The following is a 14430-nucleotide window of genomic DNA, read 5'->3' as shown; positions in this document are numbered from 1 at the left end:
TTTTTTTATATAACCATTTATAAGTTTTCACACCTAGATGACAATTTGAACTAGTGCCAATTTTACATATATACATACAAATAATAAAAATAAAAATTAGAAATATAAAGAATATTAATTTTTTTTTTAATTTTGAATATAATACATTTTGGAAAAATTGTCACAGAAAATTTATTACTTATCTTTTATAATTATTTTGTGCATTCATATCAGCCAAATATAATTGTTAAACTATTGCTAAAATATGTATATTTTAAACAAATTACAGTAAAAAAAAAAAAAAAAAACGAATGTCTAATAGTTGTCTAAATTGTTTAAATTTTATAGATGATCCATATAATACATAAATTGAAATAGAATATCAATGTTGTAAAAATGCAAACACATAACTTAAACTATATAGATGTTTGAATAAATAATTATTTAGATAAAATTTTCTTCTGGTTCTTTTGGAGCATCTAAATCACGATAATGAATAATGGGTCTATAATCAAAACCACCCCTGTAAACAAAGAATTTAATAATCAGAAAAATATAGAAATAAATATAATTTATGGGTTAAATAACGGAAGAATTGGTATTTCATATAATACTATTATATTTTTTGGTTATTTCAAAACAAATAGGCAAAAAAATATATCAGCTACATTAGTTATAAGTAGGATTGGCTCTGTTTTTTTAACCCCAAGATAGTTTTTTAGTATTTATATAAAAAAAATCCACTATGCTTTTTTTATTTTTATCAACCAATTAACTGTTTTATTGTTTTATAAATAAAAAATTTTGGCATAAATAATAATAATTTTTTTATTGACAATCATAAAAAAATAAGCACATCAAGGTAAAATCAAAAACTTGTCAGCTATATATTTAAGCGAAAATATTGTGAGTTTTAAATCTCATTTTTTTAAACTATTTAAATTAATAAAATGAAATTGGTAGAATTTTTTATTTTTAAATGAAAATGTTATTTAATAGGCTATGAAAGAACTGTTTGAATTTAGTCCAGAAAAAACATTTGGGCATTTTTATGTCAACCCTGGTTATAACCCCAATTATTTATGGAACAAGAAATTATTAAAAATCTTACATTCATTCAAAATAATTTAAATTAATATTGTTTTTATTGATTTGAAGTTGGATATTAGTTTTTTATTTACAATTATTAACAATAAAGATTTACACAATATGAATCATGTTAATATATCTAGATTATATTTTCATCTTACAGGATTAATTTAATCATTTAAGATATTTTTAAATTACTCACCTGCCACCTCTAAAACCTCCACGCGCTGGTGGTCTAGTATATCCATACATGCCTCGGCCAAATCCACCACCTCCATATGGTGGATATCCAGGTAATTGATAACTAAAAATAATAACGAGTTAAATAACAAAAAAAAAAATTTAAGTTTTGATAATTTCTTACGGATTGGCAGCAGGAGTATAAGGCTGGGGTGTATCACTTAACTCTTTTCTAGGTTGTTTATTTCCAGGATGTTCTGGTAATTGAGGTCTTTTTGGGTCACGCAAATAATTATTAAAATATTTAACCTAAAATAGTAATTATAAATTTCTTAAATATAAAAATAATAATATAGTGAATAATTATTTTACCTCTTTCTTCACATCATCTAACTTATCAATATGTTTATTAAAAATATGTTTTCGCACAAAATCTGGACCTTTAAATTTTTTACCCGACAATGGACACAACCATTTATCTTTAGATATTTCTTGTGTATTAGCTGTAACAAATTTTTCAATTTCTTCTTCTTCACTTTTTGCTCCAAGTTGAATTAATTCTTTTTCGCTAATTTCATTAGGAGTTGAACTAGTTAGAGAACTAACTTTAGTTTGAAAATTTTGACAATAATCATTAATTTCTTGCTGAGTAGGCTATAGTATATAAATATTTAAAAAAAACAGAATAATTAACACATATTTAAGTTACCCTTATTTTATAATTAACCAAATCAACATACTGGACTACTTGGAAGGGCACAACGGGCATGCATTATACCACATCGATTAGGCATCTCATCTTCGTTTATATATTCACTATGATTATAATAATCTACTGAATGAACGATTCGTAAATAAAGTAACATTTTATCAAGTGCCTAAAACAAAATAGTGAATAAATTAATAATGGATATATCATCCAATTTTTTTCATAAGCCTATATTTTTGTATTTGTTTCAAGTATTAAGAAACATTCCACTACTATAAAAATCTTATATTTTTATATCTCATAATGAAACATTTGAGCTCTTAAAATAAACAAATTAATTATTGTAGTATCTAACTTATAAAACCAAAATTAACTAATAAATATTTTAAACAAATTTAAAATAAAACATACAAAACTTTAATTGACCAATTATATTTATACGCTAAATTTTAAGGGGAGTTTCTCAGAAAGTAGAGAAGGAAAATTTATTTTTAAATCTGTTATTGAACTAATTTTTCAAATTACGCTGAAGTTTCAATTTAGATAACTTATTTTCCTTGAAAGTATACTAAAAAAATGTTAAGTTAATATTTTTATGAAAAAAAAAGAAAAAAAAATAACACAGTGGGGTCGCGCCACACTGGGGACATAGCATAGTTGGGTTAAGTATAATGATATCTGACAGTGATTAAAATCACTATAAAAAAAAACGCTTCGATGCAAATCTGTAGATAGTGTTAAATTTAAAAAATTGATGGATTATTCCAAAAGCTACATGATTACAAGTTTTATCATTTATAAGTGTAATATAAGAATATATATATATATTTATAATATATTATTTTAAGAAAAAGTATGTCAAATGAAAGAGGGATATAAATATTATTTCTCATACAAAAATTGTATTGATCCATATATTTTTCAATAAGTTATAGCATTATAAAGTTAAAAATTAAAATATAAAATCGAGAATTTTCACACAAAAATAGCATTTGGTAACTATTTTCACCGTAAAGACAAAATAGCCTGAAATTTTTTTTTCCATAATAAAGTATTAGCTTTTATTTAAGATATATATAACAGTGTCAGAGTTTCTGGAACATCCAAAATTTAAGTTGAAAATGTAAATTTTTGTAAAAAAGTTCCTTCTGTAGGCAGGTAAAAGACCAGATTTATAAAAAAAATATACCAATAGGTAAAGACATGCATCTATAAAAAAAAATTATGTTGGATCGGATATTTTTAAAAAAGTTATGGCAGTTATAAGTAAAAAATTTTTTTTAAAAGTCAAAAATTAGTGATTTTTTAATTTGTAAATTTTTTAAGATTTCCTTCATTTACAGGGAACGAGGGAAATTTTTTCAATCATCAGAGTAATGTCTTCAACTAGATACGATTTGTGATCTTTTAACATATTGTTGAAAGAAATCCATATGGTGAGAGCTGAGAAAAAGTGGTAACAAATACAAAAAAAAAAAAAACACACACATAGTAAAACTAATACCTTCTCAGTTTCGCATTGAAGCTAAAAAAAAAATTGTAACATTTATTTTTAGTTATAGAATTTTTAGACAAAATCTATTGATGACAGCATTTTATATTATCTATTATAAAGAAAATTATTATGAACTACAAGTAATATTGGTAAAACAAACTACTATCTATAATTTTGTATATTTTTTTTATAAATTTAACCCTTTACCTATCCACAAGGGGAGATTCAAAATGACAACTTTTTCAACTTAATTTTTGAAAAAGTTTCCGGAAATACTGACACTTTTATATATACCTTAAATTAAAGCTTATGTATTATACTTTATTATGAAAAAATAAAATTTGGGACTTTATTTTGTTTTCATGGCGAAAACGAACATTAAAATTAAAAAAAAGTACGACTTTTGTAAAAAAATTCTTTTTAAAATTTTTAATTTTATAATGCTATAACTTTTTGAAAAATGTATGGATCAATACAATTTTTTTATGATAAATACTATTTATATTATTTATATACCTCTTTCATTCGACATACTTTTTTTTTAAATAAAACCTATTCCTTTTAAATATTTATATATTATAAATATATATATTTATTCATATATTACACTTGTAAATCATAAAATTTGTAATCAGGAATAATCCACCAATTTTTTAACATTAAACACTATCTACAGATTTGAATCGAAGCGTTTTTTATGATAATGATTTTAATCACTGTCAGATATCATTATACTTGACCCAACTATGCAACGTCCCCCACTGTTCTGGTTTTTTTCTTCTAATATTACATTTGATTGTTTTACTTAAAACTATAGGTTTCAGACTAAATTTAAATGACTAAAAGAATTTGAACTGTTTTAAAATGTTACTCATTTTTTAGTACATTATTTAACAAAAATTAACTTAGTTTGACTTAAAATAAATTAATAAAATAAAATAAAATAAATATAAATAGTATTAAATCAAACCTTGAATAATTGTACATCTTTGTCAGTTGTATCTTCAGGTTCACAAGTAGCATTTTCTCCCAAAAGTTCCTCTTCTTCAGCAGAAGCTTCTTCAATTAAAAAGTCAGTAATATTTTGTAATACAGGATTGTGTGAAACAACTCCATAAGTACATTCAGCAGGTGTTTCTTCATTATTAGTTTGCCAAATATCAGCACGTTTATCAAAATTATTTATAATATTAGCACAAAGTTTCATATCATTCCGGGCTACTTGTCTATGACTAGTAATTCCATTAACAGATCGAATTCTTTTACTTAAATCTCTGTTGACGATAGCACCCAATTCACAATCACGTAACTAAATAAATTTTTTTTTTTTTAAATTACCTTGTATTGAAATATTATCTACGTGATTTATTATTAAATAGTTGAATACTCAGGATTAATTGAGTTTTGAATCAAAAAAATTAAACATATAAAAGTTGTGCTAATCATACTTGATATGACACATAAATTCATAATATTTAAAGAATGATTTTGAGTTTTATAATATAGTGAAACCTCATTAATCTTGACCCAGTTATGTACAATTATGACGAGACATAGTTACGTTAGAAAGCTAAAATAACCAATAACATCATATTTTTGTGTACTATTTGGTAATGCTCTCCAATTAAAACTCTGTCTTGTCATAGTTGTACATAGGAGTCCTAAAAAAACGAGAATTTACTATACATAAATAATACTTTAATACATAAGTACATTTTTAATAATTTCTATGGCACTAATTACCCTAACATTATTGAGATTCCAGCATATTTCTTTAATGTTAACATCTCGATCAAAAGTTACCCAACCACGCCTAAACCATCTTCGTTCTGGCAAAGGGTCTGCAATAGATAAACGCATAAAACCTTGGAATCGTTTACAAATCTAAAAAAAAAAATTATATTTTAAGATAATTGATAATATAAAAATCACTAGAAAAATACATACAGTTTCCAATTCGAATTTTGTTATTGTAGGAGCTAAATTTCTTAAAAAAACTGATGTAGTACGATGTAATGCCAAAGGTTTTACAACATTCTTAAATCAAAGCAATAATATATTACTATATTAATACAATAGTAATTAGTTAAATTCTTTTACATAATTTTTTAAACTTACACTATGATCATTATCGTTTGTTATGTCCATAACTTCTGATTTTTGTCCATTTTCATTTTTTGAATCTATCAAAAAAAAAAGTCAAAAAAAAAAAAAAAAGTTAACAAAATTTATTTTATTGAACTAGAGCTTCAAACTTAGCACCACCAGTCAAATTAATACTTTTATCAGACCCAAAATTAGTATTAAAAAAAATTTATAATTTCTATTTAATTTTTAAATATTCAGTATATATTTATATAAAATGATAAAATTAAATTTTATAAGGTTAAAGAGATTAAGTAAAGAAACTACTAATTTTAAACAGCTTTTAAAATTATTTATTTTTAAAATAAAGTCAAAATTCATAATCATGTTTGTCATTAAATAAAAAAACGGTAGCACAGTGGGGTCGAGGCACAGTGTAGACAAGGCATAGATGGGACAAGTATAGATGATATTTGACAGTGATTTAAATCACTATCATAAGAAACGCTTCGATGCAAATCTGTAGATAGTATTTCATTTTAAAAAAAAATTTGTTAAAATAGCATATTTTTGAATACGGTAGCCGTTTGCGTATAGAAGATAGATCGTCGGGACAAATTTTTTGTTTTCATTTTGTAGTACATAAAATAAGCTTTAATTTGATATATGTTTAAAGGACGCAGTATTTCCGGAACATTTTCAAAAATTAAGTTGAAAAAGTTATTTTTTGTAAAAAAGTTACTATTTTAAATCCCCCCAGTGAACAGAATAAGTGGTAGATTTCCAAAAAAAATTATATCAAATGAAAGGGAAATATCTAAGGTTTTAATACAAAAAAATATTATTTTTATTTGTTAATTTTTGAAAAAGTTATGGCAGTTTTAAGCACAAAAAACATCCCGATAAAAGGTAATTTTTATCGCAATCATTACATTTTTTTTTAATTTTCGACAGCCATTTGCACATAGAAGATAGATCGTCGGGACAAATTTTTTTTTTTTATTTTATAGTACATATAATAAGCTTTAATTTTATATATGTTTAAAGGACGCAGTATTTCCGGAACACTTTCAAAAGTTCAGTTGAAAAAGATCTATGTTTTTTACAATATTTCAAGTTTTGAACGCCCCCTATATAAGGGGAAATTGTCTAATTTTAATAAAATGTATTTCAGATGAAAGATGTACTTATAATGTATTTAGAAAAAAAAAAATTGTGCTGATACATACATTTTTCAAAAAGTTATAGCATTTTTAAGTTGAAAATTAAAAATCGAAAATCTAAAATTTTAACGCAAAAATAGCGTTTTTTTAACTACGGCAGCCGTTTAAATGTAGAAGAAAAAGTGTCGGGACAAATTTTTTTTTTTCATTTTGTAGAACATAAAATAAGCTTTAATTTGATATATGTTTGAAGGACGCAGTATTTCCGGAACATTTTCAAAAATTAAGTTGAAAAAGTTAATTTTTGTAAAAAAGTTGCTACTTTAAATCCCCCCTAATGAGCAGGTTAAATGATAGATTTTCAAAAAAATAATATAAAATGAAAGATAAATATCTAAGGTTTTAGTATAAAAAAAAATTATGTTGATTTGTTGATTTTTCAAAAAGTTATGGAAGTTTTAAGAAAAAAAAGTGAAAAAATTTCGAAAATTAGCGATTTTTAAATTTGTAATTTTTTTGGATATTTCCCCCATTTGCGGGGAACGAGGGAATTTTTTTCAATTTTTAAGGGTAATGTCTTCAACTAGATACGATTTGTGATCTTTTGACATATTTTTGAAAGAAATCGGTCCAGTGAGAGCTGAGAAAAAGTGGCAACAGACATAAAAAAAAAAAAAAACACATCATAGTAAAATTAATACCTTCTCCGCTTCGCATCGAAGCTAAAAAAAAGCTATAATTTTCTATACAATTTAATAGAAAATATAATCTAATTAAGCAAGTTATACAAAAATCTGTAAAACTAAAAAAAGGTATAAATTCTATAATTTCAAAAATAAAAACTAAAATTTATTAAAACCTTATAATACTAGTAATAATATAAATATTTTGAGGCAGGAGCAAATAAAACAGAAGGAGTGCTAGGGTGTTATAGTATTCTCTTAGGATGTGTTTGATCATGTAAAAAAAAACACAGCACAGTGGGAACGTGGCATAGTTGGGTCCAGTATAGATTTAATCTTACAGTGATTAAAATCACTATCATAATAAACTCTTTGATGCAAATGTGTAGATAATTTTTAATTCTAAGAAATTGGTGAATAATTACAAAAGCAACATCAACTGTTTCCTTAATTATATCCAAATAAGTAATTCTTAGATTCAAAAATATAATATAAAATTATATATTATATAATTGTTCTATTGAATTGTTTTCAAATTATTATTGATATTGATTTTTAATATGTTAAAAGTAATAATTTTTAACCTTTTTTATTTCATCCTTTTAAGTGGAAGTTTATAATAATAATAATAAAAAAACCCAGCACAGGGGGATCGCGGCACAGTGGTGACGTGGCATAGTTGGATCAAGTATTATAATATCTGACAGTGATTAAAATCACTATAAAAAAAAACGCTTCGATGAAAATCTTTAGATAGTGTTTAGTTTTAAAAAATTGGTGGATTATTCAAAAAGCAACATGATCTACTAGTTCGTTATTAATATCCTGATTCAGATAAAGTATATCGAATGAAAAAGGGATTATTAAAAATTATTATTTCTCATAAAAAAATTATGTTGATCCATACACTTTTCAATAAGTTATAGCATTATAAAGTTAAAAACATAAAAAAGAATTTTTTTACAAAAATCATATTTTTTTTTATCAACTTTGATGTTTGTTTTTACCATGAAGATAAAATAAAGTCCGAAATTTTTTTTACCATAATAAAGTATATTAGATTAGCTTTAACTTAATATATATATAAAAGTGTCACTTTCCGGAACACTTTCAAAAGTTAAGTTGAAAAAATTAATTTTTTGTGAAAAAGTTGTCATTTTAAATCCCCCCCTGTGGGCAAGTAAAGGGTCACATATAAAAAAAAAAATATACCAAATGAAAGGTAATGATATCATGCATCTATATAAAAAAAGAATTATATTGATTCGGTTATTTTTAAAAAAGTTATAGCAATTTTAAGTTGACAATTTAAAATCGAAAATTTGAACACAAAAAAACTTATTTTTTTAACTACGGAAGCCGTTTGCATGCAAAGAAATCGGTTCAGTAAGAGCTGAGAAAAAGTGGCAACAGACATAAAAAAAAAAAAATACATCATGGTAAAATTAATACCTTCTCAGCTTTGCATCGAAGTTAAAAAAATATAACGTAAAATATTTTTATTAGACATCCTCAAATAATAAGTTATAGATTTATTTAGTTTGAATTCCTAAACAATTATTACAATTACCTAAAATTAATTAATTTGTTTATGTAGTAAGTCATACTATAAAAAATGAATGATAAAAAATAAAATAATAATAATAACAAATTAAAGGGTATCAAGTAAACTAAAATTTGCAGAATAAATTTAATTTAATTTTAAACAAATTTATAAATAAGAAACTGCTTTTATTGGTTGCCCAAATACCTAACTAAATAAAGGATTATTTAAAATACATAGTAAGTAAAATAACCCCATTCTAGATGATATTTATATTAATATAGTTTTATAACTACGTGTCATCAATAATTACCATCACCAATGTTACCATTATTAGAAACATCGCTTTTCTCTTTCTCTACAACATCTTCTTTGTCACTATCTACTTCACCATCTGAGTTTCCAACAGTCCTAGAACAAGGAATAATAAATTTATATTAGATACAATAAATAAGTTAACAAAATGACTTTTAGTAAAGTATCTAATATAAAGAGTCTAACGTCACAAATTCAAAGGGGGACTGTTTAGAATTTTTTGTTATGTTTACTTATTTATTTTTTTATCGTGCAAGAGAACTCATTATTTTTGCCGTTGGCCGCTAGATAAGGAGACATAAGAGAATAAATATAATTAAAATCAAATTGTTTATCTGTAATGATTTCTCCCAAAAAGACAATTTGAAATTGCTGTTTGATTGATATTGGCTCTTCATCTGTGCTTTCTGTCATTGATCGTGGTAGAGTGCACATTTCTTTTTACGTGAAAAAAAAATAAAACTAGCGTATATTTTATCCCTGTTCCTTAATCTAGACACAGGCTACTGTATGTTTTACATATCAACCACTTACAACTTCAATTATCATAGAAGTGGTTAATAAACCACAAGGTGTTATATATATATATATATAACAACATATTAACTTAAAATTAAATTCCACCTATGGTCCCGTAATCATATCTGATAGGTATAACACCTTGCCTAGGTAGTGGTGACCCTTGCTATCATAGCTAGTCATTATGTAAGACGCAAACCACGTTGTTGCATGCCAACAAAATGTTCCCTTTGCAAGATGTGTATTAAATATTTACTATAATTTTATAAATTTCAAGAAAAATTGAGTAAAAATCTTTTTTAATTATTAATAAAAAATTTCTATTATTTAAGATTTAGGTCAAGTTTTACAATTTTCTTCAATAGTTTGATTTAAAAAAATGTGTATTATATATTTTAGATTTTGTAATTATGCCATAGTATTATGTTTATTGTTATTATATTATCAATTTTGCCATAGTAAATTTTATTGACCACAGTAAAATTGCAATCAAGTTTTTGCAAAAGATGTAATTTGTTTTTATTCAATATTTCATTTATATACTTCTATATTTTAATTTTTAATTAAATAAGTTATTCTGTTTTAAAATTTCATTTTGAATATCCCATAAATTGAATTAGATAGTTTCTAAATTTTTGTATAAAATTAATAATATAATAAAAAATAGTATTCATTATTAAGGGTAAAATTTTAAATTGCCAGAATTTTTTTTATATAATCATTAAAAAATACCAAAAATAGTTTTTTACTAATTATATAACTCTTACTCAGTAATTTTAATTTGCTCATTGGAAATATCAGTTTCTTCTTTAGTTTTTTGTAGTTTAACAGGATCTAATACAGTTAAATCAAAATCAGTGCCTCCTTCAAGTTTGATTACAATAGAATCCAAAAGGTGAACTAATGGATCAGGATTATCAGCATCAATAACAATACCATCAATCTTGCTTTTTGATAAAAATTCTTTAAACACATCTAAACGTTTCTAATATAAATAAAAAATTTGTATGGTAAGTCAGATATTTAATTATAATAATTTGTGTAAATATGTATTGTAAGATAATCTTACTTTAATGGCGATATTTTGCTCTTCTTTGCGTTTAACACTGTCATCAGGATGATATTTAATTTTAAACCTGAAATAGATTAAAAGAATGTATATTTAAAACAAAACATTTTATTGTAATTTTACCATTCCTCATCTTTATGAGCAACAAAGAATTCATTTAACTGATTTCTTTTAAATTGTAATTTGTATTCATTATATTTAGATAGAGCTTCCTCATCGGTAATATTATCATCTTGAGTTAACAAAAAAGCCTTTAATGACATCATAGGTGGCTGAGTATCCCCAGACGATTGATCTACTAATGGTGCTGCATGACCAACAGCATGTGCACCAGGATCTCTCATAGGTATAGTTCTACAAGAATAGGATTAAATCATCATTTGAATAAAAAAAAATTATTTATTTATTATTATTTATGATATTATGATAAAAATAAGTTTTTGAATTTATCAAAAAATTAATTTGTTGTAAGTATTGCTATGTTTTATCACACGAATGGTATTGTGTTAGCGGAACATTAAGAATACAGATTATTTTATTGTATTAACAAATGGCTGAATTAAAAACAATAATTTAAAGATGATATTACTTAACTACTATTTTTTTCATTTAAATTATTGTAAATTACCATTTATTATAAGTAATAGTCTCAAAATATATTTAAAAAAAATAATAATAAAACATAAAATATTAAACATTTATTTATAGTAAAATTTAAAAATCATATTAAAAAATAGTTAATCATACATAAACAATTGATTTGTTGTCCAGCATTATAAATGTTGTATCAAACTAAATTGTAAAAGAATTATTATTGTTATTACACAAAAGACAGTTACCATTACCATATCTTTCCTAAGATTTTCTTATTAATTTTAATAATAAGAAAATAAAAATAAAATGTAATTAATACCTAGTAACTGGAGGCATATGGTGACCAGGAGGATCCCATGGGGCGCTATAACCATAACCAGGTGGATCATATCCAATACGTCGGTCTTCCCTAAAAAAAAAAACAAAAAAATTGTTGGTGAACCAACATATATATAAAATATAACACTTATAATGCATACTCCAACAACACTTCATACTCTGCCAACGTATTAAAATCCTTGTAACTCAATAAATACTTATGAGTATTTATCAACCCATAATTTTTTATTTTTCAAAAAAATGGTTATTTTGAATAAAATATCATGTGAATGTACAGTAGTTAAATTTTTACAGAACAGTTATTCAGCGTGAAAATCTCAATCCAGTAAAAGCTCTAGTTCATGAATGAAATTCAAGCGGTGAAAATGGTTGGTTTATAATATTTATTGGTAATTTACCAACTAATATTCAAAATAACTAAATTATCGTTTTTTCAAGCACCAAAAATATTTTGTTAATAGAAAAATTGTAAATAATAGTTTTAAACTTCCTACCTTATATTATAATAAATTATTATTAGGTTATCAGTAAAATATTCAAAGCCTTCAGACAAAGTTAAATAATTTACCATCGTATCTTTTGATTACTATATTTTAACTGAAACTTGATTATTTAATAGCATTTTGAATTCTAAGTTAGAAATTAACAAATTTACAAATAATTTAACATGTTCATAATTGTTTTAAAATTTCACTGAATTATTTAAAATCTAATTTATTAATTATTTATGTGATTATACAATAATTGTAATAATTTCAACTAGTCATTTTATAATGTCAATTGGTCTTCTTCTTCTTTTTCTACGCCTTAGTCCTAACTACTTGAGGTCAGCCACCCTTATCCTAAACTTCCACTTGACACATCACCCACATAATCTACGTTCACATCAGCCATCCTCATACGGCTGATGTGACTTTATTATGTAAATTGGTAAAAAGCAAAAAAAAGTTTTAATACTATTTAATAACTTTTACTAAATTTTGACTTCATAAAAATACGCATTTTTTATAATTACTGTTATTTATATGGCTTTTTTTATATCTTTCCCTTTGGGATGTTATATTTTTATCAGTAAATCAATATAGAGTATTAAGTGTTAGTCAACATAATGAAGAAAATGACGAAAGAAAATATTCTTTTCGCTCTAAATATTAATTATAGGTATTCAATTTTTTCTATGAAAATTATTATCACTTAAATAATAGCCTATAATCAAACATTCCTGTAAAAATGTTTTTTTTTTTTAAAGTTATGGCATTATTCTTACAAATAAATAACTAGAAATAAAAGAATAAAATAACTTAAGGGTAGATAACTCAAATGTGACTATAGAAACATTTATTTAATTAGTTTTTTTACTTATTTAAATCTAAAATAATATTAATAATTAAAAAAAAAAAAAATTATGTTATTTTACAAAATATTTTACTCACCAATCAGGGCGCATTCTTTTTACTGGAGGTGACAAGTCTCTTTGTGCTCCTGGACTATATCTATCTCGCATTGGTCCTCTGTAGTCTCCTCTGCCTCTATTACGAGTACCCCAGCTTTCTCTTAAAAAGAAAAAAATCTTGACTAACCAGTAATTAAAAATAAAAAGTTAAAATAATATTTATAAAGTATAGAAAATTTCTTAACAAAATATAAGTATTAGAATTTATAAAACTTTTTTTGGTAAAAATAGTTTCAAAACAAGAAAAAAAATTATAAAGTAAGCCTCCCTAATAGTTTTTTTAAAATTCTTCATTATCAAACTCGTTCAATATTCCTAGGTTATTATTATATAAAAAAGTTTTATCATAATACTTAACAATTTTTAATAAAAATACATTTTACTTATTTTTTATTCGCCTATTGTTATACAATAACAATTACCTATCGTTCCAGTCATCACGTATTCGACGTTCATCTCTTCGATTTTCACTGCCTCTCACAGACTCTGTACGTTCACCTCGAAATTTGTCTCTTCGCTTCCTATCATATTCATCATCACTATCACCCATTACTTAGGTTATACTGAAAATGAAATAATATTTTATATTTATACAAAAATTATTTAAAAATCATTAGTTCTTTCAGATTTTTTTGAAAAGGGAAATTCTGTATATATAACAAGTATAAATAAAAAATTTATAACCTATTTAAAAACTATACAAGTATTTTGGATAATTAAATTATTATATCTTACTCAAAATTAAGATTAAACTACTTGAATTTGTCAATCAGTTATTAGTTTAACAACGAGCAAATATTGCCCATGGACAAATTCACTAACAAAAGTGAATTGACTAAGTTGAGTTACAAAAGAGAGGATAGAGGAGAGAACAGGCAGCATAGACAATTAACAGTTTTTGGTAACAAGCGACAAACAAAACTTTAGATCAGTGTTGACAACTTATATCAAAACCATAGATATGGACATTTTTACACTGATTATTATTTATAAAACAAATTAAATGCATTTTTACTAAAAATCAACAATTTGAAAATGAAGTATATTTGCATTTTAAAATTAAATTTTAATTTTTTATTTCAACGAAGATAATATTCAATTAAATTTATTATATAATATATTATGTATTAAATATTTGAATGTATATTTCTTTTAATCACACACATGATTTTTATCTAAGTTACAATATGATAAAAGGCCAGTCATATTGGTAAA

At 24.0% G+C, this 14430-nt stretch overlaps 1 protein-coding gene across 2 annotated transcripts; it reads right to left on the bottom strand.

The window, feature by feature from the left end:
• Positions 1-103: 103 nt before the first annotated feature.
• LOC126905586 (serrate RNA effector molecule homolog) lies at positions 104-14113 on the bottom strand. Of its 2 annotated transcripts, none has more exons than XM_050685434.1 (17): positions 13951-14113; positions 13638-13778; positions 13196-13315; positions 11743-11832; positions 10953-11183; positions 10830-10896; positions 10528-10745; positions 9240-9337; positions 5571-5635; positions 5400-5489; positions 5196-5336; positions 4423-4761; positions 1989-2126; positions 1621-1902; positions 1433-1557; positions 1271-1372; positions 104-502 (listed from the first exon to the last, which is right to left on the bottom strand). In XM_050685434.1, exons 2-17 carry the CDS (start codon positions 13763-13765, stop codon positions 424-426), a joined length of 2313 nt encoding a protein of 770 aa, XP_050541391.1. In that variant the 5' UTR covers positions 13766-13778; positions 13951-14113; the 3' UTR covers positions 104-423. The 2 variants fall into 2 exon arrangements, with proteins under 2 accessions (XP_050541391.1, XP_050541392.1); XM_050685435.1 differs by having other exon boundaries at positions 9255-9337.
• Positions 14114-14430: the final 317 nt, after the last annotated feature.

This window comes from Daktulosphaira vitifoliae, unplaced genomic scaffold, assembly GCF_025091365.1.
Source record: "Daktulosphaira vitifoliae isolate Bord-2020 unplaced genomic scaffold, ASM2509136v1 Scaffold_4, whole genome shotgun sequence".
In the NCBI taxonomy this organism is placed as follows: Eukaryota; Metazoa; Arthropoda; class Insecta; order Hemiptera; family Phylloxeridae; genus Daktulosphaira; species Daktulosphaira vitifoliae.
This window is presented reverse-complemented; position numbering and strand designations above follow the sequence as displayed.